This window comes from Equus quagga, chromosome 8 (assembly GCF_021613505.1).
Source record: "Equus quagga isolate Etosha38 chromosome 8, UCLA_HA_Equagga_1.0, whole genome shotgun sequence".
Taxonomy (NCBI): Eukaryota; Metazoa; Chordata; class Mammalia; order Perissodactyla; family Equidae; genus Equus; species Equus quagga.
Genome location: NC_060274.1, coordinates 52,387,574 through 52,409,144, shown reverse-complemented (window position 1 = coordinate 52,409,144; position 21,571 = coordinate 52,387,574). Strand labels below are relative to the sequence as shown.

General features: G+C 34.3%; 1 protein-coding gene across 1 annotated transcript in view; it reads left to right on the top strand.

Moving 5' to 3' along the window:
* The window catches only part of PCLO (piccolo presynaptic cytomatrix protein), a 375,574-nt gene that overhangs the window by 293,945 nt on the left and 60,058 nt on the right, over window positions 1-21,571 (top strand). Inside the window, exons 16-19 of the mRNA XM_046669722.1 lie at window positions 6,724-6,817; window positions 8,028-8,099; window positions 10,192-10,372; window positions 11,986-12,180. Of these exons, the coding sequence (XP_046525678.1) occupies window positions 6,724-6,817; window positions 8,028-8,099; window positions 10,192-10,372; window positions 11,986-12,180 (542 nt within the window). The remainder of the gene's footprint in view (window positions 1-6,723; window positions 6,818-8,027; window positions 8,100-10,191; window positions 10,373-11,985; window positions 12,181-21,571) is intronic.

The window sequence follows — 21,571 nt, the reverse complement described above, 5'->3', positions numbered from 1 at the left end:
TAGGAAACTGTTTTCTGATATAGACTATAATGTTGTTGCATCATTACCCTGTCAGCTGAGACTATCAATACATAGTCAAAAGCATTCTTTTGCACATCTCATTGCATTATAAATTAAATGTATGATTTAGTTGGGGAGGTGAATTGTGTACCATCTGTAGCAATGAGGGGATGAGAATTTTAATCCATCCCAGAATATTAATGGGGTAGGATTTGTTTTTGTCTGTGACATTAAAATTTGACAACTTTACTAATCCTGACAAGCCATTGCCCAAAAGAGGCTGTTTCTGATTTTTAGAGGCATAAAATTTAAATATTTCAAAGAATAGGATTTAGTCACCACAGTTTTTCTAGTGCTTAGAAACTTTTTGTTTCCTTGCCGCCACATAATTATGGCAAACAGTGAAATTTGACACTGCAAAAGGTTACTTGTTATGACTGGTTCTGTCCCCTCAGGATACCATCTGGGTCTCTCAGACTGATATGTGAAATTGGTTCTGTTTCAAAGAGACAGTGTCATTTTTAGAACAGACATTATCAATCACTTTATTCAGAACCTTCTATCTTCCATCCAGAGAAACAGGAGGAAAATTGTCAGAATGACAATGAGTGTCTATATTCAACTTAGAAGAGAGCATGTTTTGTAAATGTAAATAATGATTCAAATAGTCTGGGATGTGTTGGATTATAATTTAGAAGATCTAGAATACCTTTCTCATCATATCTTTCATCTGTAAGTCACTTTTATCATCTCTTTGAGGACTGTCAATGTGGAAGGAATTGTAATGACAAGGTACTGACATTGTAAGTTAGGCTGAGGAGGCCAATGAATGACATCCTTAAGAACTTGGGTTTGAATTTCAGCCCTGCCACTTAGAAGTTGTGAGGTTTTTCTAAAACAATGTCCTCTTCTGCTAAACTGAAATAATAATAGTCCCCCTACCTCTGGCTTTTTGTGAAACATATGGAGTAATGTATCAAAAGTAATAAGCACAATGTGTGGCATATAATAAGCTCTCAATAGATGACAGTTGCTATTATTTCTGTAATATGTGTAATAAACTTCATGTAGCCAATGGTCAGTTATCTCTGCAAACAAGAGATACAGAATGCATGGGCTACTCAATTATACCAAATTATTTAACAACAGCATATAGAAAACCAAACAGCTTTTCTTCAATAATAAAATGTAATGCATCTGTCATTCTTAAAATAAAAAAAATTTTTTTTAAATGTCCTGTTAAGGAGTATGGATTTCACTGGTCCAGTTTTCTTGTCTCCTTTCATTTCCTCTTCCCGCACTTTGATCAATATACTGATGAGCTTTGAAAGGCGTGTGTCAGCCAAAATGAGGTGAAAGAAAGATAAGGAAAGAGCCTGAAGAGTCCCTGAACTCAATACTTGCCCGTGGATGATTAAGAAATGGAAATGAGCATATCTCAAGGATCTTATTCTGGTTTTCTCTCATTACACTATTGGACAAAATGCAAATTTTTTCACAATGAGATTTTGCTATGATTGAAACTAATTTTAGCTCTCATGACACCTGGAAGCCCAATGCTTGGCTGGACTTTCTCTAAACACCCGTGTTCGCATGTCAAACTATTTCCTCCTGGACCTATGTAAAGCAGGGACAGGTGTTGTATGTATTTACAATTTGAAGGCCAAAACTTATTTTATTTCAATAGATTTTAGAGGAAAAAAGGAGTACAAGCATGTTTTAAGGATCCACCCAATAAACATTTCTTTAGCACAGTGCTAGGTGTAGGGGTTAGAGTTGACAACACAGGCATAGTCTGTGATCTTGGGAGCACAGAGGACAATAAAGTGACAGGCCATAAACACATTATTGCACAGAAAAACAGAGCTTATAAAATGGGATATGCTCTGCACAAATTAAGGGAAACACCTTCAAAGGAGTAATTTTGAAAAAAATTATATGCACATATATATTTCTTTATTGGACTCATTGTGTATATTTCCAATAAAGGAAAACAAAATAAAATAAAAGAAATGAAGACCTTCAGTGTTTTAGATAATTCTATGAAAGTTAAATACAAAGAAGCCATCATATTCCGTTCATCTTTCTCAATTTTTCTTTTGAAATTAAAAAGAGAAACTCTGAGAACTGTTTTTTCCTTCTCGTTTAGGGTAGAATAATTGAATTTTAAGTATCTTTTTTCTGCCTGGCTTAAAATCATAGCTATTTATGCAAAAATGACTGGCCAATAATAAAAAATGAAAGAAAAAACTTCAAGGGGATGAAGGCTTAGATTTTTTTTGTAAGCGCCATTTCGCATCTTGATTAATTGACTTTTTATTTTCTCTTACTAAAAAACTTCTCTGATTATTAGAGATAGCCTAATTGCCCTAATATAATATCGTTATTGCAGTCTTTCCATGAAGGAATATAGTACGTTTCCTAGACAAGGAAGGAAAAAGAAAATGAGCTCCACTATTTTCTCAACCTGAATTTATGCTCACATTCAAGAATTCTGCTTCTTACCTGGCCATCTTCAACTTGTAATCCACAGATTTGTCATGGCTATGAGAATTGTGGAGAGTTTTCAATTGTGTAAAGTGGCAACACAGCCCATTGGGATCGTGCTCAAGATGGCCAGTATGTGGTAGTTATAAAAGAAGTGTTATTGAAGGAATGACTTTGTGCAGCCATCTCTGCGTGTCAGGAAATTCAAGTTTGAAAAGACTGCAAAGGATTTCATTGGCATTTACATGGGTCAATTAGGGCTGGTGGAGGCAGGCTCAGTAGTGAGGTGTGTTTACCTTCATTAATCCTAGAGGCAATGGATACCTTGAGTCTGGACAGAATTAGAAAATCAAACTCATTAATAAGATTAAGATACTCTGTTAAAATGAACATCTAAATTTTTCTCAATTAATTTACGTTATTTCTGCGTGTATCTGGGCAAAAATAAATATATGTAATAATGATCCCTAGCTGTTCCACAACACTATCTTGGGATATACCTTTCAGTATTTCCCTAAGCAACTCTAAAACTGGCTTAATATTTTGATGATAGGCATATATATACACACACATAATATATAACTTATATATATTAAACATATATACATTTAAATTGAAGTTCAGAACTTTATAAGATAAAGAAGACAAACTAGATATTTCAGCTAATGAAGCCTGCAATTAAGAAAATTGATGCATTAATCACATTTTATGACGGGCCTAATCAATTCAGTCACATAGCATATGTTTAAGAGCAAGGAATCAGTGTCTCTGTGTTTGAATCTTGGTCCTATGAGTTAGTAACTATGCATAACTAATATAAGGCCAACATACCTTAATTCTTCTGTGCTTGAGTTTTTTCCATCCATAAAATAGAATAATAATACCCATCTCGTAGGGTTGCTATGAAAGTTAAATGTGTCAACACATGAAAAGCACTTAGAACTCTGCCTGAGAAAAAGTAAGCCTTTAATAAATGTTAGCTGTTATTATTTTAATGTGCTTACATTATAAAGTGCTTTTCATGCGTAAATCAAATATATAATGGTATGTCAAAACAATTAAATAAGAGTTTTGCAGCTGTACGTTTTGATAAAGCATAGTTCCTGGTACAAAGTTGGTATTCAATAATTTTGCTAGATGTGTTAATTAAAAAAATGACTAAAATATACATGTGAAAAATTATAACAATTATTTGTATTTATAGATTAAGAAAAGATGGTGACTAATAAATCCTTTCAAAGACACTTTAATAGTGCAGACTATTTTAATACATATTGACGTATGTAGAATTTTAGTAAAAGTGCATGAGTTTGCATTTGACACTAATTTCCATCTTCAATCTTGTTTAAAAAACTTTATGCATTCAATTTTACAGAATTTGAAAAAAATGACAATTTTACTACTGTCCATTATATTATGAATCTTTATCTTTTTCCCATGATCTTACCACCTTGATAACTAGGTCCAAAACAAATAGAAACTTTAAAACTCATACTACAATATGTTTTTCTTCTAAGTATACCTGCCTAGAGTAATAGCCATGAATTCTAAAGTAGCAACCAAAGTTTTCTATTAACTTAAAACTAGTCACATTCATTCTTCCTATGTCATTTAAAAAAATCAAAAGCATAAAATATAAATGGATAAACTTTACCAAAATAATTTTGAATTTTTGTTACAAAATATTTCAAACTTACTGGAAATTATAGAAAATACTCTAACAAATACTTGTGTTCTTGCCATCCAGTTTATCAAATCTTAACATTTTGCTCTACTGGCTTCAGACTTTTTTTTCCCCCGGGGAAGATTATCCCTGAGGTAACATCTGCCAATCATCCTCTTTTTTCTGAGGAAGACTGGCCCTGAGCTAACATCCGTGCCAATCTTCCTCTACTTTATGTGTGGGACGCCTACCACAGCATGGCCTGACAAGCGGTGCCATGTCCGCACCCGGGATCCAAACCAGCGAACCCTAGGCTGCCAAAACGGAACGTGCGTACTTAACCGCTGTGCCACTGGGCCGGCCCCCAGACTTTTTTAAATAAAAAACATTTTACAGGTACCACTGAAGCCCTCTGAAACCATTCCCCTGTCCAAATGAGATAACTACTAAACAGAATTTTATCTATAATTTCCAAGCTGTTTTATGATATTAATACATATGTTTGTTGTACATATATACATTATGCATAAATAATTTACAGTATTATTTCACATGATTTTAACTTTATATCATAACTTACTATAGTTATCTTTCTACAAATTTTTTGCTCACGATTTCTTTTAAGATTTATCTATCTTGATATATGGAGGTATATTTCATTCATTTTAACTGCTGCTTAAATTTCATTGAATGAACATATCATATGTATTTATTTATTATCTTATTAATATGCTACTAGAAACAAATAAATGAATGTTCTTGAACAAATTTCTTATGTACAGGTGGGAGAATTTCTCTATAGTTGAAGTGGAATTTTTTGGGTGTTTGGGTACATAAACTTGAACTTCAGTATAAATAGACAAATTTATCTAAAACTCTCCGTACAAATTTATACTTTCTGTCCACAGTCTATGAGAGTTCCTATTTCTTTAAATGATTGCATATACATTTCCCCAGAATTATTTGCAGTTTATCTTAAATGATGGAATTGAGAAATCTTGCTCTTAATTTCGTACATTCAAATAGGTTGGTTAGAAGGGAGAAGAGTGCAGCTTTATTTCCTAAACTGGATTCAGTTCACAATGGCTGAAATGTGAGGTGTTAGAAGATGTACTCAGTGGTTCTCAATCTTGGCTATGTATTAGATTTACCTGGGAGATTTAAAAAATTCTGATGTCCAAGCCTCACCCCAGACCTATTAAATCAGACTCTCCTTGGAGGTGAAGGGCGAGGATATGTGGGTACCATGCTGGCTGCCCCACCTCTCACCCTTGGAACTCAGATCCAAGGTGATCCTAACATACAGTCAATGTTGGGAGTTACTGCCCTTGCATATGGCTGGTAAGAAAAGGAATACAGCTAGAGAGAGAAGAAAGATACTTGGCTATAGATTCACCTCTAAAAGTGAGGTGAACTGGAGCTGGATTCTCAATATCTTTGTCTAGAATGGATAAGTAAATTAGTGCCTGGGGAACAATAGTAGGCATTCCAGGGTATGGCAATACATGAGACCAGGACTGTAGCAAGAATTAGTTTGCCCATAGTTGGGAATAAAACTACAGATCCAGAGTCAGGATCCAGTCCCTTTAGGGAAAGGCAGCTTGTGAAGTCAAGGCACATGAAAGGACTCCAGACAAGTAGGTTGGTTTTCAGGACTCTGGTCTAGGCAGGAAATTCAGAAAAAGGCAGTGAGGGTTAGAGAAAGGCCTTGTTTGTTTGGGCACCATTGGCTAATATCAGATAGCGTAATTCCAATCCCATCAGCTGGTTGATGCCAGCTATAGATGTCCTGTCAGACTTAATTAGAATAGATTTTGGAAATAAATTGTGTTTAAATATGTAGGAAATAAGCTTCTAAATGTTGCTCAGAGTGAGTGGAAAAGTCAAGGATAAACTCAAATGCCCCAAGTTATAATGAATGAGGAAAAGTTTTGATTTGGTTTATCATTTGTAACATAAGCTATTGACATAAACCAATAATTTATATTTAAGTTAAATTGTTTTATAACTAGATTAAATATTCTACTTTACTAAGAGTGTCAGAATATACTTTAAGTATAAAGTAACAAATGTTAATGGAATGTCAGCTATAGCAACAGAAGTTTTTCATCCTTTCCTCAGTCGAAGAATTATTATAGTTTTTTATGGGAAAAAATGAACTGAAAGACCATTTGGCTTTGCTGACATGATTAGTTGCAAAACTATTGGAAAGTTAAATACCAAATTATTATTTATTGGAAAAGAAGATATTGCTGTTACCATATAGTTCATGTAATTATCTCCTGCATTCAGGAGAGAGTAAGATTTCTAAAATTACAGTATAGTTAGAACACCTAAAAGCTTTTCCTTAAAAAACTAACTTCAAGCAAATAAAACTAAAGGCATCCAACGTATTTTTAAATTGTTATTGTGCATTCAACTTAAAATAAGGTTTAAGACATGAGGATGATGAGATGATTATATAGTAATTCAAAACAAAATATCTGTAAAAGTCTGCGTGCCCTTCAGGTTGACTATGAAGTCATCAGTTAAAGTGAATAATCAAGATAACTCTTTCTTTTCTTCCAATTCAGTGCTGAGTCTAAAAGAAGGACTAAATATGTTCAGAAAAGTCTTAATCCTGAGTGGAATCAAACAGTAATTTATAAAAGTATCTCCATGGAACAGGTATGCAACAATTATTCTCTATGTGACTGATTTAGGCTAATATAATGGTGATGACAAAATTATTGAAAGATTGTGATTCATGTCAAAATTTTGCCGTACAAACAAAAAGAACTGAGTAAAATACACATAAGAAATGTAGACAGTGAAAGGAAATGGGTGCAGTTCAAAGATACAGTGAAATGTGTGCATTTTGACAAAACCGCCAAAAAATAAACAAATAAATAAATAAGACTAGTGGCACATTTTCAATTGATCATTTCAAAATTAAATATTTCAATAGACTGGGCCATATTATCATATTTTGAGGGAAAATATTTTCCAACCTGTTATATTTTGCTTTTCATAAAAAACACAAAGGAAAAAAAGATTCAATGCACAGAAATGTGTTACCCCACCAGGCAACATTGTCAGGCATCACCTCTTCTCTGAATTGAGGCCTCCTAAGAATCTGGCATTGTGGGACTAAATTGTACAGAAGAAAGCATAAAGATGACTAGTGTAGAGGACTATCACCACAAATAAATGACTCTAGGCAAAGTTATATCAAAGTGTTTCTGAAAATCTTCATGTCATAACTTTTCACAAATAACAGAAAATAATCTTTTATAAGGCTGAATTCAGAGAGAAAACAATACAAATAGAATAGGAAGAAGACATCCATATGAAATAATTTACAAATGAGTTGTCTTTCAAAATGAGACTTATAATTTGTCCTCTGGAAGATTTCTAGTTTGTCTATGAAATTGAAGCTGTAATCCAGGTTCTTGAATTTAAGTTACATTCACCTGCAGAAATCAGACAATGCTACAATGCTATTTTGCAACTTGCTGAAACAAAAACTATAATCAAAATACTTTATCTAAATAACCTAGACAGTTTTGCAACCTATTAATTCTTTGTACTTAAAGAGTATGTATGTATTCTGCTTTCTGTGTTTAGAAATGGGCAGGGCTAGAATAACAGGTAATAAGTAAAAGTCATCATTTATTTACAAAATAATGAAGTATCATAATCAAACACTGGGTTGAACTGCAAAATGGCATTTTCCATAATATTTATTATAAATCCACATGGTTTCACATAAAATTTAAAGTATTTTTACATAAATGGAAAGAGTTCAAGTAAATGAAAATATGTGAGTCTCTTATATGAATGTAATGAAAATTTTTGATGAAAAATGGGGTTAATGACATTTTTATTTGAACTGTAGCTCAAGAAGAAAACACTGGAGGTGACAGTCTGGGATTATGATAGATTTTCTTCCAATGACTTTCTTGGTGAGGTGAGCCTCTGATTTCCTTTTCTTTATTTACTTTCATTGTAAACCACCAATTAAAGCTTGATGCAAAACATATTTCTTAAGTTTATAAGGTAACCATTCCTGGATAAAATCCTTTGGTGGATATAACTTATTTTCTGATTTACTTTTTGAATAGATGAATAGCAACTCAAGAAATAGTTTTTATTTTACCACTTGATCTACTCTATAATTACTTTGTGAGATGAAATACTAATTGTTTTCATAGAAATTTATATAATTGTGCTGTGAGTCCAAATTTTTTTTTTTTTTGAGGAAGACTAGCCCTGAACTAACATCTGCCAGTCCTCCTCTTTTTGCTGAGGAAGACTGGCCCTGAGCTAACATTCTGCCCATCTTCCTCTACTTTATATGTGGGACGCCTACGACAGCATGGTGTGCTAAGCGGTGCCATGTCCGCACCCAGGATTCGAACCGGTGAACCCTGGGTCACTGAAGCGAAACATGCGCACATAACCACTGCGCCACCGGGCCAGCCCCGAGTCCAAATAATCATGTTAAAGATTTGAGATAAGTTTATTATATTACAAAATGAGCTGGATTTTTTTAAATGCATTTGTAGGTTATTTAATTGCTATTCCTCACTGCATATGACTTGACGTGATATTTGACATTCTTATGTCTTTTAAGTATCCCTTGAAAAATGTCTCAAAATATGTTAGGAAGCAAAACTAGAAGTAGGAGAAAACGATTTTACATAAATTCAAAGGAAATCTAACCTAATCATGAAATCTGGTAGAGTGGTCAGATCCTGTGACTTTTTTCATCTATCATATTCCAAAAATATATATATATTTGTTAGCAATCTTTGCTTAGAGCAGAGGGTATGAATTAATGTTATAACATAAGTCATCCTCCCCCAAATCTAACCCCTAGAAAATATGATATCCTTTTAGTAGAGACAGTAGAAAAAGTAGTGTAGTCTAGGTGACATGAGGCCTTGTTTGGTTCTGAGACTCTTTACTTTCCCATTAAAACTAAGCCATTTGACTTTCACCAGCAGGCTCCATCCTGATACAACCACTTGGACGGCTTAGGCAGGACTACTTTAGAATGTAGTGTTATATCTGATTTGATGTCCCATTTCAAAAAACTGACTTATTGAAGTCCTCTTAATTTATTGTCTTCCTATGTTTGCATGAACCTAGAGCATCTATCCATTGTGCTTGCTTTTCATATTTTTACATCTCATCAAATCTAAGACTCCAGCAACTGTAAAGTGCACCGTCATTTATGAACTACAAAGAAAGAAAAATCCTGCCAATGAAACCATGACACAGTGCTTTCTTATCATCAACTGTTAGACATATCCCTATTTCAAATGTGAACTAAAGTATATTTTAAAATACAGGAAGTAACTTAGTAATTGCAAATTACCATTTTTTTTGTTTGTCCTTCTTGTAACTAAAATCAAACAATATTCAAAAATGCTAGTCGTTTAGGACTAGAGTATGTCCATTTAACAAAAGAAAGCCTTATTTTATAAAGAGATTGACTTGTAATGCTACCTTTTTATATCATCTCAATATTATTTAATTAATAGTCAAAGATTTTATACAGTTCAATTTAAGCAAACCTTTTTTTTTTTTTTGGCTTTTTGATGAGGAAGATTGACCTGAGCTAAATCTGTTGTCAATCTTGTTCTTTTTTTTTTTCTCCCCAAAGCCCCAGTACATAGTTGTATATCCTAGTTGTAGGTCATTCTAGTTCTTCTATGTGGGATGCCACCACAGCATGGCTTGATGAGCTGTGTGTAGGTCTGTGCCCAGGATCCAAACTGGCAAACCCTGGGCTGCCAAAGCTGAGCACACAAACTTAGCCACTCAGCCACAGGGCCGGCCTGTAACCAAACATTTTTTAAGCATCCAGTTTGCACAAGACATTGTACCCAATATCATGAGTAAAGAAAAATGAGGACGATGGCCTCATCAACCTCAAAGGTTATGCTATATCCTTTGGCTTATATTCTTGAATAAATTTCAGATCATAGAAAAAAGAAGTGAATGAATTATAGCTTAATCCACAAATTTCATGGGATTATTGCCCTTTTTTTCAGGTATTGATTGATTTATCGAGCACATCTCACCTTGATAACACTCCTAGGTGGTATCCTCTCAAAGAACAGACTGAAAGTATTGATCATGGCAAGTCCCATTCCAGTCCAAGCAGCCAGCAGTCCCCAAAGCCATCTGTCATCAAAAGCAGAAGCCATGGCATCTTCCCTGACCCATCCAAGGGTAGGAGATGCTTCAAGTAGAAAAAGCTTTTGTCTGTTTGTTCACTTGGTGTTTTCTTGAATATGAATGCCTTTATGTTTAATATATTTTGAAGGGTTACATTCTGGTGGAAAATACTTAATATAGTATCATGCAAAGAATAATGGATATGGAATCAGGAGAAATGGGCTTTAGTGTCAGATCACCCCATAATTAACTTTATGACTTTGTGATCTTCATCTTTCTGACTCTCCATTTTCAACCTGTAAAATGGAGAAGGTTGGACTGTATGAGCTATTGGGTCTTTTCCAGCTCTCAAAATCCATGATGATATGATTTTATAATATGAATTGGGGTATTTCATAAATAACATATAAAAATCCTCACCAGTTCATTGACTAGACATAATCACCTTTACTATTTATGCATATTTCTTCTAAAATACCCTATTTTTCATAGGTATATTCTTACTGATATATATGTAATAATATGTAATATATATGTAATGAACATATATAATTTTGCATCTTTCTTTTTACTTAGCATATCGAAAACATTTTCCCCATGTCATCAAAACAATTGGTATACTGAAATCTTTCCTAAATCTTGGAGTCAAGCCAATTCTATGGATTTTTTTTAAATAGCAGTGTCATACATTGGGTTTGCCAATATGTGCAGCATTCCCATTTGAATGAGCTTTTCCTTTGGCAGGTTCATTACCAATTATCCTACAACACAACATTAGTCTTCATTATAAACTCGGTTACTGCCTGTTAAGAGATAACCACATAGTATCTTACCTAGATATACTGAACTATTTATAATTATTACATACAAATTTTTATATTGAACCTGAATATTGCTTCCTTCTCTCCTCTTCTCAGAAAGTACATCAAATTAAAAAGTGGTTCTTTGCACATTAGAAAGGGAAGGCATCGTAACCACAAGTGTTCTAGGAGGTAGAAAACTGAGGTCATGTCCAGTAGGCCACTGAGTCGATATGATAAACCACTGACTATAATGAGCGCTACAGAGTACTTACTTATGAATGAGTTTTATAGATCATTTATGGGTTCAACTTAGCCAGATCAACTCTGCTCTGATTAACATTCTGGAATATTGTTAGTATAAAGACCTCTCTCTCTGCGACTACTATCGTAAATGTGTGATCTGTATCTACATTCTCTAAAATCGCCTCAGACAGAGATTCTACAATCTCCACTTTTAATATGTCCTAGAGACTCAGACCCTTTCATCCAGGAATTCACTCCATTTTTACTTAAAATCTCTCCTGCAGCAGTGTAAGCCTGCTGTCTCTTACCTGGTCCCTACTGTAATTAGCATAGTTGCTTGGTGAGACTATAAGTTAATATATGCATTTACTTGAGGGTAGTTAGAATGTATTCCTCTTCTCAAACTTATCTCTTCTCAAGATTATCATCCTTTTGCCTTTCCTCCAAAAATTGTTCCCCGAATGTTTAATCACATTACTGTGCAGTGAGCAGTTGCACAAATGAGTCAAAAAAGAAACAGAATTAACATAAATCTTAGGCAGTTTCCAATTATGTGAGACCAAGCTTGATGAGAAGACTGCTGGGGCAACTTTGACTCATGTTTTATCCTTTTGTAACCAGACATGCAGGTTCCCACCATTGAGAAATCCCATAGTAGTCCTGGTAGCTCGAAATCCTCCTCTGAAGGCCATCTCCGCTCTCATGGACCATCTCGCAGTCAAAGCAAAACCAGTGTCACCCAGACCCACCTGGAAGATGCAGGAGCTGCCATAGCCGCTGCTGAAGCCGCCGTGCAACAACTCCGCCTTCAACCAAGTAAAAGACGCAAATAAATTCCTCAGCATGGCAGCTTAATGTTCATCTGTTGCCTTTCTTTCCTGCTGTCCTTCCCTGTTTGCTTTCTGTTTTTGGCATACCCTGCTCACTCTGTCCCTCTGTCTGTGTAAGAACAGTCTCAATACATAAACATGCTCTTTCTTATTTAGATTTTTTTTTTTTAAGTTACATAGATCGCAATAAAACTGGCTGTTTCTCCTTTGTCTCCACCATCCATCCAACCTGACTCATAGTATTTGGTAGCTATGTCTGTGATGTTTGCAGGCAAAGCAATGTTGTGTGTCCTTTTTGTATGTGCTTAAATGTCCTTTAGAGTACAGGAATTATAATCACAAGTGGCTGCCAATTTTCCAGGCATTACACCAAAAACACACACACACAAGCACTTAAAGCAGCTTAGCAATGAGAGTCTCACATCTGAAAACACTCAAAAATTTTAGGCAAGAGAGTAATGCGACCAACAGTCAAGTTCCAGAACCTAGGGGGAAAAACTATTTCAAGCCAACGCTTTAAAACACTAATAAATTATGCATGTGGAATGTTCTAGCTTTCCATGTGGGAAACTTTCTAGTCTTTTGAAAAAAATCTGTGAAGAAAATCATGTTTGTTATATTCTCAAAAAGTACATAATATTAATATATATAAGCATGTGCGATGAGGCAATGCAACCTCAGTAAGTCTGGATTACACTCTGTTGGATTACTCTTTGTATATGATAACAGAGAATTTATAGGGTTCTTTTCTAACCATAGGGAATCTTTTGAAAGTCAAGAAGTACAATATCTAGTAGCTGTAAATTAATTAAAACATAATTTACCCATCATAACTGCTGTATTTACATTTAATTTGTAAAAATTTAGTCAAATAATAAAATTATATGAAAGTGCAGAGATTTCACAAATATAGGTGCACTGTTACTTCCAAGAGGCATTAGCCAGACAATGGCGATAGATTAATGTTCTCCTTATCTCCCAAGATCATCGTTTCCAAAGAAACAGCCAGTTTTACCCCCTTTCAGTGCTGTGCATGTGGTGTGATTTTGGCATTCGAAAACACAACTTATTTAAATAGAGCAAAAGAACACTTCTGTTTGCATGCATAACATTTAAGCTGGTTCCATCTGAGGATACACACTCTGGGTTTCCATCTCACCCACACTGCCACAGCAGCACATAAAAGCGGTCAGTCTAATCATGCCAGGAAGCAGCACAGACACAGCATAGCAGGAGTCCTCCCCATTCAAAGAACTCAGTCTGATAATCTGCCTCCACCAGCCACTGGCAACCAAGACCAAAGCCAGCTAGCCCTCAGGAAAGTGATGTCTGATGGACCAGTCAAGCCAGAAGGAGGTGAGCAGAAAGGCACTATTCAAAGCACACAGCAAGAACATCTTCCAAATTTAAAGCCCTCATCTTTTAATTTTTAGAGATTGTCTGATAAAATGTGTTTATCCACTTCTTAATGTGCTTTTGTGGGCATGGCATTTTCAGGACTTCATCATCACCATGTAAGTCCCAAGATCAGTCCCAAAATATATTGACTACAGTGATTTGTATTTTTCTATGGACTGGGCATCTTTTAACTTTTGTTGGGAAATAGATTAACAATATTCATATTGCAGAATGGAATGCATGCTACTAACCTAATCTGTTTAAGCATGACTATAAATCTGTTGCATTGTGATAAAAGTTTGCTCACAATTCGACTTAGCATACCAGTTGGAATGTAGATCAGTTTTTGTTGCATATTATTTCAAGTGTAACTTTTTAAAAATTCAGTGGATTTTGGAAATTTAGAGGAAAGTAAAGGAAAAATTGTTATTGCGCTCATTCACCTTTACATGGTGCAAGTTCTCTCTTGATCCTACAAACAGACATTTTCCACCCATGTTTCCGTAGTTGTTAAGTGTATCAGACGTGTTGGGCATGTGAATATCCAAGTGCCTGTGTAATAAATAAAGTATCTTTATTTCATTCATAAACTACTGGGTTCTGAGCCATTGTTATATAATGCAGCTTAAAATGAGTGTGTCAGTTTTTGCTTTCTCATTTGATTCCTTGCAATAGAGTATTTATAGTTACAGCTCCATTGCTAGCGAGAGCTGTAATCATAGAACATTTGGGAGCAGAACAAAATTCCATGTCAGAAACATTATAAGGTAGATGGAAAATTATTACCACATAAAAGCACCAGAGCTTGTCTAAACATATAAATAAATAATGGGGTTGGGCTACTCTAGGCAATGCTTCCACTCTTTCTTTCTTCCACATCTGATCTACTTCACAATCTTCTCAGGTTCCTGGATACAGAAAGACAAATCCTATGAGCCCTTGCTCTGGAGGTGCTTCTAAACTTGATTCCATAGCTATGTTCAGAAAGGAAAGCGAATTTATATCTGTCCCTAATTTGACCCCAATATTTGTGGAGTTTTCCCCAAGGAAGAGTGCCACTACCAGTGACAAGAATCAAACCAGGGTGATTATAAAATTATCTTCAATTTAATTCAAAAACGTATATAAAATAAAGGTTTTTTTTTAAATGGAATAGTAGTGTTTGCCCCCTTAAGTACCTTCCAGCCCTAAAATACTTGCTTTTATGATTCTAGACTTGCCACAGAATTAAACTCAAGCCTTGCACTTTCCTATTGCATTTCTCTTTATTCTCAGAAAATTAAAAAATTTAATATGCCCTTGTCCTAACTAATCAGATATTTAGGGACAGTGGAAGGTGTATTTGGCAGTACAGAGGGCAAACTACTGTGATGTTTCTTGAATTAGCCAGGTAATTAAGGGAACTATTAGCTTAAATGTTAGGGTAATTCTGAATATGCATTTACGCAGCCCTGTTTACAGATTAGCACCAAAGCATGATTTCCTTTTCTAGTTAGCCTTACTTGTTGTACTTTCCAAAAGTACTTAAAATTCCACCTCTCACTTTTCTCCCATCAAATAAGTTCAGTTGATTTCTTAATGTTATTCATTTTCTGGCTTCAAATATTCCATTATTATAAATGTCACAGTAATCAAATGCTTCCCTTATTTAACACTCTATCTTTAATTATCATGAGTTAAGTACTAAATAATATTTGCCTGATTTTTTTAAGATATGGTTCTTAAAATTTGTAGCAAAATGTTTTTAATCCCCTTTCTTTGAATAATGCTCTACTGGGTATTCTCACACATTTAAAGTGCTATGATTGAATCTTGAAGTCATTATTGAAATTATAATCAAAAGGAAATCAAGATAACATAGCATACTTTCTTGTTTGATTTTGTTTAATAGATGATAAATAACATGCCTCGTTTTCTAAAATATAAATATATTATTTCCCTGCTACTATAAATGTACCATGAATATAAGTCAACCATGAATTTGCCAAGATGCTATAGGATCAAATTTATATACAACGCCATATAATTAGTTTGAAGCTTATAGAGAAAAACTGGTAAGAGATATAAACATATAAAAAGCCAGCAAGTTCCTGTTCACTAACTGCAGAAATAAGTATTATTATTAAGTGTTTGGATAAACATCTCCCATTTCAAACCTCACAGTGAAGTTCATATAATCCCATCTGCATTATGAAAATAATGCCCCGTGTTTTGTCATCCATTTTCTCATGTTATCACACCTAGTGGATGAGGTATTCATTGCAGATATTCTTATCATTGTTTTCTGAGTGAGCAATCAGAGAATCAGAGGGCTCAGATGACTGATAGAAGAATTCACAGCTGGGAATGTTCAGGACCAGCAATATCACCCTTGTCTTGTTATTCCTAGGCCTTTGTTTTTTAAACATCAGCTCCTTTGAAATCAAACTCTCCTAATTTCAATAAAAACCATTGTCATTTACTTATTTATCATTCAAGTTCTTAGAAGTGACGAGAGGTGGCTAGAAATGATGGCATAATACAATTTAGACTTGCTCCATCTTCAGGATCCTCTTTTCTAAAAGCTGATATTTAAGCTGCCAAAAACCGAGAAAATAAAACCCTCTTAGTGCACAAGCCCATTGTGGCAGGAAGCAGGGTCTGTAGAGGAGGCCGTGTGGACATCTGTAGTCATCTCTATCAAGGGTGAGAAAACTGTCCTCAAGGAGCTTTTCAAATATTTTTTTATGAGTTGCTCAGCATATTTCTGCTTGAAGTAGCATAAAATATGGGTCAAGCAAGAATTATGGAGTGAGCCAGAAGGAACTTTTTCTCTCCCTGCTGGGATTGCTTACATGCTAGGAAAGCTGAAGGGAAAGACTAGACAGATTGTGCTATATCAACCTGATGCTTAAATAACTTTCTCTGAATTTAGAAATTCTTGGAAATGGTTTTTTCCAAGCCAGTTTGTTTGGTTGAATACAGCCCCTGCCATTTCAGAAGCTGACACCAACCAGGGAAGGGAATTTAAAAAATAGTTGTTTTTTTTTAACCATACCAAAACCAAAACAAATTGAAGCATTCTTAAAACTTTGAAGATTAGTTTAATTGACATCTAAAATATTACATTTTAAGTGTGAGTTGAAAACAGCTGAGCTATTTTAGTTTGATACTAAGATTTTAGGTGAGCTTTAGTTTTAGAAACACTAATACAGGATGGGTAGAAATATCCCTTCACCTTGGGCAATAAAATAAGAGCCATTGGGCCAGGTTGGAGAGGTTAGGTAAGAAGATGAATCATTGAATAAGTTGTATCAGGGAATTGTGATTGACAGTTCTTTGGTGGGGCTGAATTGTAGAAGAAAAGCCTGAAGCTACTTGCATAGACCGCTGCTGGAAACTTCACTTTCAATAAGGCTCATTTACGGCACCTGTCAAAGAAGAGTTTCCTATCCGCGGGTTGCTGTGGTGAACTCTTGCTAAGCCATCATTTTGTGGGAGCTGCTCTCTTGGGCACGTGGTGGCCGGGTTGGGAAGCAGGGTGGGCATTGGGAGAGGAGAGAATTGTTGGTTACAAAGACGGTAGCTAATCAGTGTCCCTTTCTCTTCTGACTAAAAGTTGATGGTCACTTTTGGTCAGACAGAACTTAGCATTCTCAGTTTCTGGAAAGGAAAGGGTACAAAGGGGAAGTAAAGAAGAACTCATAAGAGAAATTAGAATGAGTTCATTTGGAGGTGAAGTATTCTGTAAAGTATGTAAGAGGTTAATAAAAACAGATTTTACATTCTTTATTTCAATGTGTGCCCAAAAAACTGAAAACCTTGGGAAAAAAAAAACTGGGTAGTTTAAAATAAAAAGAAAATGGAAACTGTAATGATGTGAACACAGCAAACATCCAACAAAATCTGAGAGATCAAATTGGATAATTTAAGCTTTCAAAGTTGTAGCCCTGTTTCTCTGGGGATGAGTGTTTTCTTTCTTTGTTGTCTGTGAAAATCAAAATGTTCTAAAGTTTTGTTTTTTAAGAGTTTCCATATTTTCTTAGAATGATTGATTATGCATTTTCAAATCTTTTTGTAGTCACGTAACATTAATAGCCAGAAACATCTCTGCTATACATGCAGAGTCACAGACAATAAATGTATAGCTCTGACCAAATGACACTGTCTCTTGTTTTTGGAACTTCATTCACAAAGGTGAATCCGCTGACCACAAGCAACGGATACTTTTGTTCTTTTCCAGTAGTAACCACGGGTCTGCACCAAGCCATCCACATAAATTATGTCTGGTTCACACTGGAGACTTACATGTTCATTTCATCTGACACGAATAGCAACACCAACTGGCCTATTTAAGTATCAAACTTGGCTTCAATATTGCTGTGCCTTAGTCAAATGACTTAGCTATAGGTCTACATAATTGGATGGGACTATTAATACACGATCTGAGAAGAAGAAAATGGCCTAATTTTTAACATGCCCAAAGTCCCTTAAGTACTATTTATGACATGTCTCTACAAAGTTAAACTTAATTTTTAAAATGCAAATTATTTTACTTTGAGCAAATTATTTTCAAAAAGTTAATATATCAAAATACCACCAGGGAGCAGTAGCCTGAGGAAATGAGACAGGCAAGTAAATGCTGATGGAGGAAAGAAATGAGAAGCTTGGAACATGAGAAGGCCATTGGGATGCAGGGTGGGACCCTGGACCGAGGAGAGTACAATATGAGCATGGGGCTGGGAATGTCATCACCTGTGTAGGAGGGCTCATGGAACAGGGGAAATGCCACCTAAGGAGAGGGGCTATCTAGCTGCTCAACAGTATTGCCTAAATCCAGATCTCTAGCTATCCATGAATTACTTGATTTTTTTCCCACTTTTCATCTGCATGTATTACATTATGTAAAACCGTGATATGTCACCCATTCTCCACTGTGCAAAATAATTGGAGGGGGGAGGGCGGTGAGGGAGGATATATGGGTATGGAATAGGGTGAAAGGAATCTTCTTGTCTTCTGAACTAGACTGTGAAAACTATCCTTTTTCCTTTTTATTTTATTACTGTGTTGAATGTGTAAATATATAATTAATCATTGAGGAGCCAAAAAAAAGCTTATGGATGTTAAATGAAAACATCAGAAATAAAAAAGTTTGATTGAGGTATTGAGTTTTTTAGATGTATAAATAGGAATAATGTAGATATAATCATAGTTTTATAGCTCAAGATGTTTTAAGATATTGAAAGATAAAAACTAATTAACTGATAATTTGAATAGAAACTAATCAAAATAATATTAAAAATTGAACAAGAACAGATAAATTTTTAAGAAAGAAATCCTTGATAAAAGGAGATCCCTGTTTTTTAAACATATTATGAAAGTGGAATAAAATCTCTGCTGTACTTGTTCTTAAAAGAACACAGAAGCAAAATCTACTTTTCCTAATTAAGAAATTTCAAACTCAAAACCACGTTAAGTTCTTTGGGTCACATTATATTTTTATCTGACTGTATAAAATGAACTTGAAATCTATATAGAGAGATATAGAAAATGGATTTTTTTATACTACATAATTCAAGTTTCTATATGAACCTATTACATACTTTTAGTTTTAGTTTGCTGTAAAGCGTTCTCATTGCTAATGACATTTCATAAAATAACTATTGAATCACTATTTTGATTCCATCCAACTATTAATGTGCATGAAAATTTTTAAAACTTTATTCAGAGAAAACCCCTTTTAGGAAGAATTTGCATTATTTTATGCCTGCCAAATATTATTTATTCCAGGTTTCTGTGTACCATAAAGTAGGGTTTTTTAAGCAAAAATAGAACAGACAAGCCAGCCTGGTGATCTAGTGGTTAAGATTTGGTACTCTCACCTCTGCAGCCTGGGTTTGCTTCCTGGTGTTGGAGCCACACTACCTGTCTGTCAGTGTGGCAGCCACTCACATAGAGAGCTAAAAAAAATTAACAACTAGGATACACAACCACGCACTGATGCTTAAAAAAAAAAAATTCAAAAACAAAATTTGAAGAGACAAGCAAATTTTTATGATAGATATAATTTTGAATTCAGGCATTATAGAGTTGTGAAGTTCTGGGTGGAACAAGTTCTGAAGAAGCTTAAAGAGGTTACAAAGGATAATATCAATAATAACAAATCCTTTCAAATAAGGCTAAGAACTTGATTTTTGCTTAGTATAAAAACTAAGAGGGACCATAGAATGATTGTTACGCATCTACTGGTTTAAGATGATTGTCAAAAAAAGTTGGTGCTAATTGGTTTCTTCTCAGTTTCACAGTTAATACCTCATTTCTATTGCTATAACTCTAGAGTAGTAATTCTCAAAGTGTGTATTGACCCCTGGAGGTCCCAGAACTCTTTCAGGGTCTACAAGGTCAGAAAATTTTTAAAAATATTAAGATATTATTTGCTTTTTTAAAATTCTCATTCTTTCTCAAGTGTATGGTGGAGCTTTCTTGTGTTTACATGAGGTGTCATGACATGATTGCTCTGATGGCTAATGGAATATGTGCTTGTCGATTGTTTATTTTAAATTTTTCTTAATTTTTAACATGATAAATATTGATAGATTAACTCACATGAAACAAAGTTCTTTGAGGAATTCAACAATTTTTAAGAATGTAAAAGGGGTCTAGAGACCAAAATGTTTAAAAGCCACTGATCTAGACCTACGCACAATCATAGTTTTTCCAATGGTTGAAGACATTGGATAATTAGAGATTTCTTCCAAAATATAATTATCATGTTTGCCTCTAGATTTTCTATGCCTACATCTCTTATATTGCATTTCAGAAGCCCTTCTTTCCTGTCTCACTTAATGTTAATTTGTAATTATTAAGATTGATAAATGACAATTTTTCAATTTATATTCTTATTTAAAATATTTTATTGGGCGTGATTTAGATTAAATTATGATTATATGTCCATATTCATTACTTATTACTTTCAAAATTTGACTGATAGGATGCCTACCAGCTTTAATCAAGACGTTCCCAGCCTAAGGTAGAGTGAGAGGGAGTATTATAAAGGTAGAATAAATTTGATTTCTGGCCTTCTCTTGAAGATAAAATTTATTGGAAAAATAATTGCTTATAAATTATTTTTTCCTTTTATCTTCCATTGTATTATATATATTACTAGTCCTTTAAACTGCAAAGTAATTGTGTTGGCATAAATAACTGGTAGAAAAACTGAAGATCATCAGTTTGATTCAAATTCAAGGAAAGATTAAATTTCTTGCCTCTTAACCTAACACTTGATCCTTAATTTTCGAGTATATGATTTAGCGCATTTTACATTAAAGCTAAAAAGGGAATTCTGAAAATATGTATTTATCATTTATAAAAAATATCATCTGGATTACCTGTATAAGTTTCTCATCATTTATTCACATCCATACATATATTTATATTTGGAATGAATATTATGTTCCACACCTCTTCAAAGTGTTAGTGATACTGCAGTGAACAAAATAGATGAGAATCAATGTCCCTATGAATCTCCCATCCTGGTGATACTTATTGAATAACCAATTAAAGATATATGGGAAGAATTATGAAGAATGAGAAAATCGTGAGTTTTGTCTACCTGCAAATGAAATTGACAAAGAAAAAATGCAATTAGTCATTGACTTAAGTTTATATGCAACCAAGCATCGTCATGTTTAGAAATATCTAGAAATAGAATTGATTTTTTTTTTTATTTGTTCTGGCTCTGGTTCTCTCTCATAACCTTTACTGTCCACTCGGATATAATGAACCACAGGAGGAGAGAAAGTATTTGAAAATGATCTATTTGGAGAGGGTAGAAATGTTAATGAAATTAACTAGAGAGGTTAGGTCCCATGGGACTGGACATGCATTTATCCAATAATTGTTCAAACTCCTCTTTACTTGGTGGCCATTGACTACATTTAAATGATATGAAAATAACACTCAGTGTTTGTTGTATCATTAGCCATATAGATCAGTAT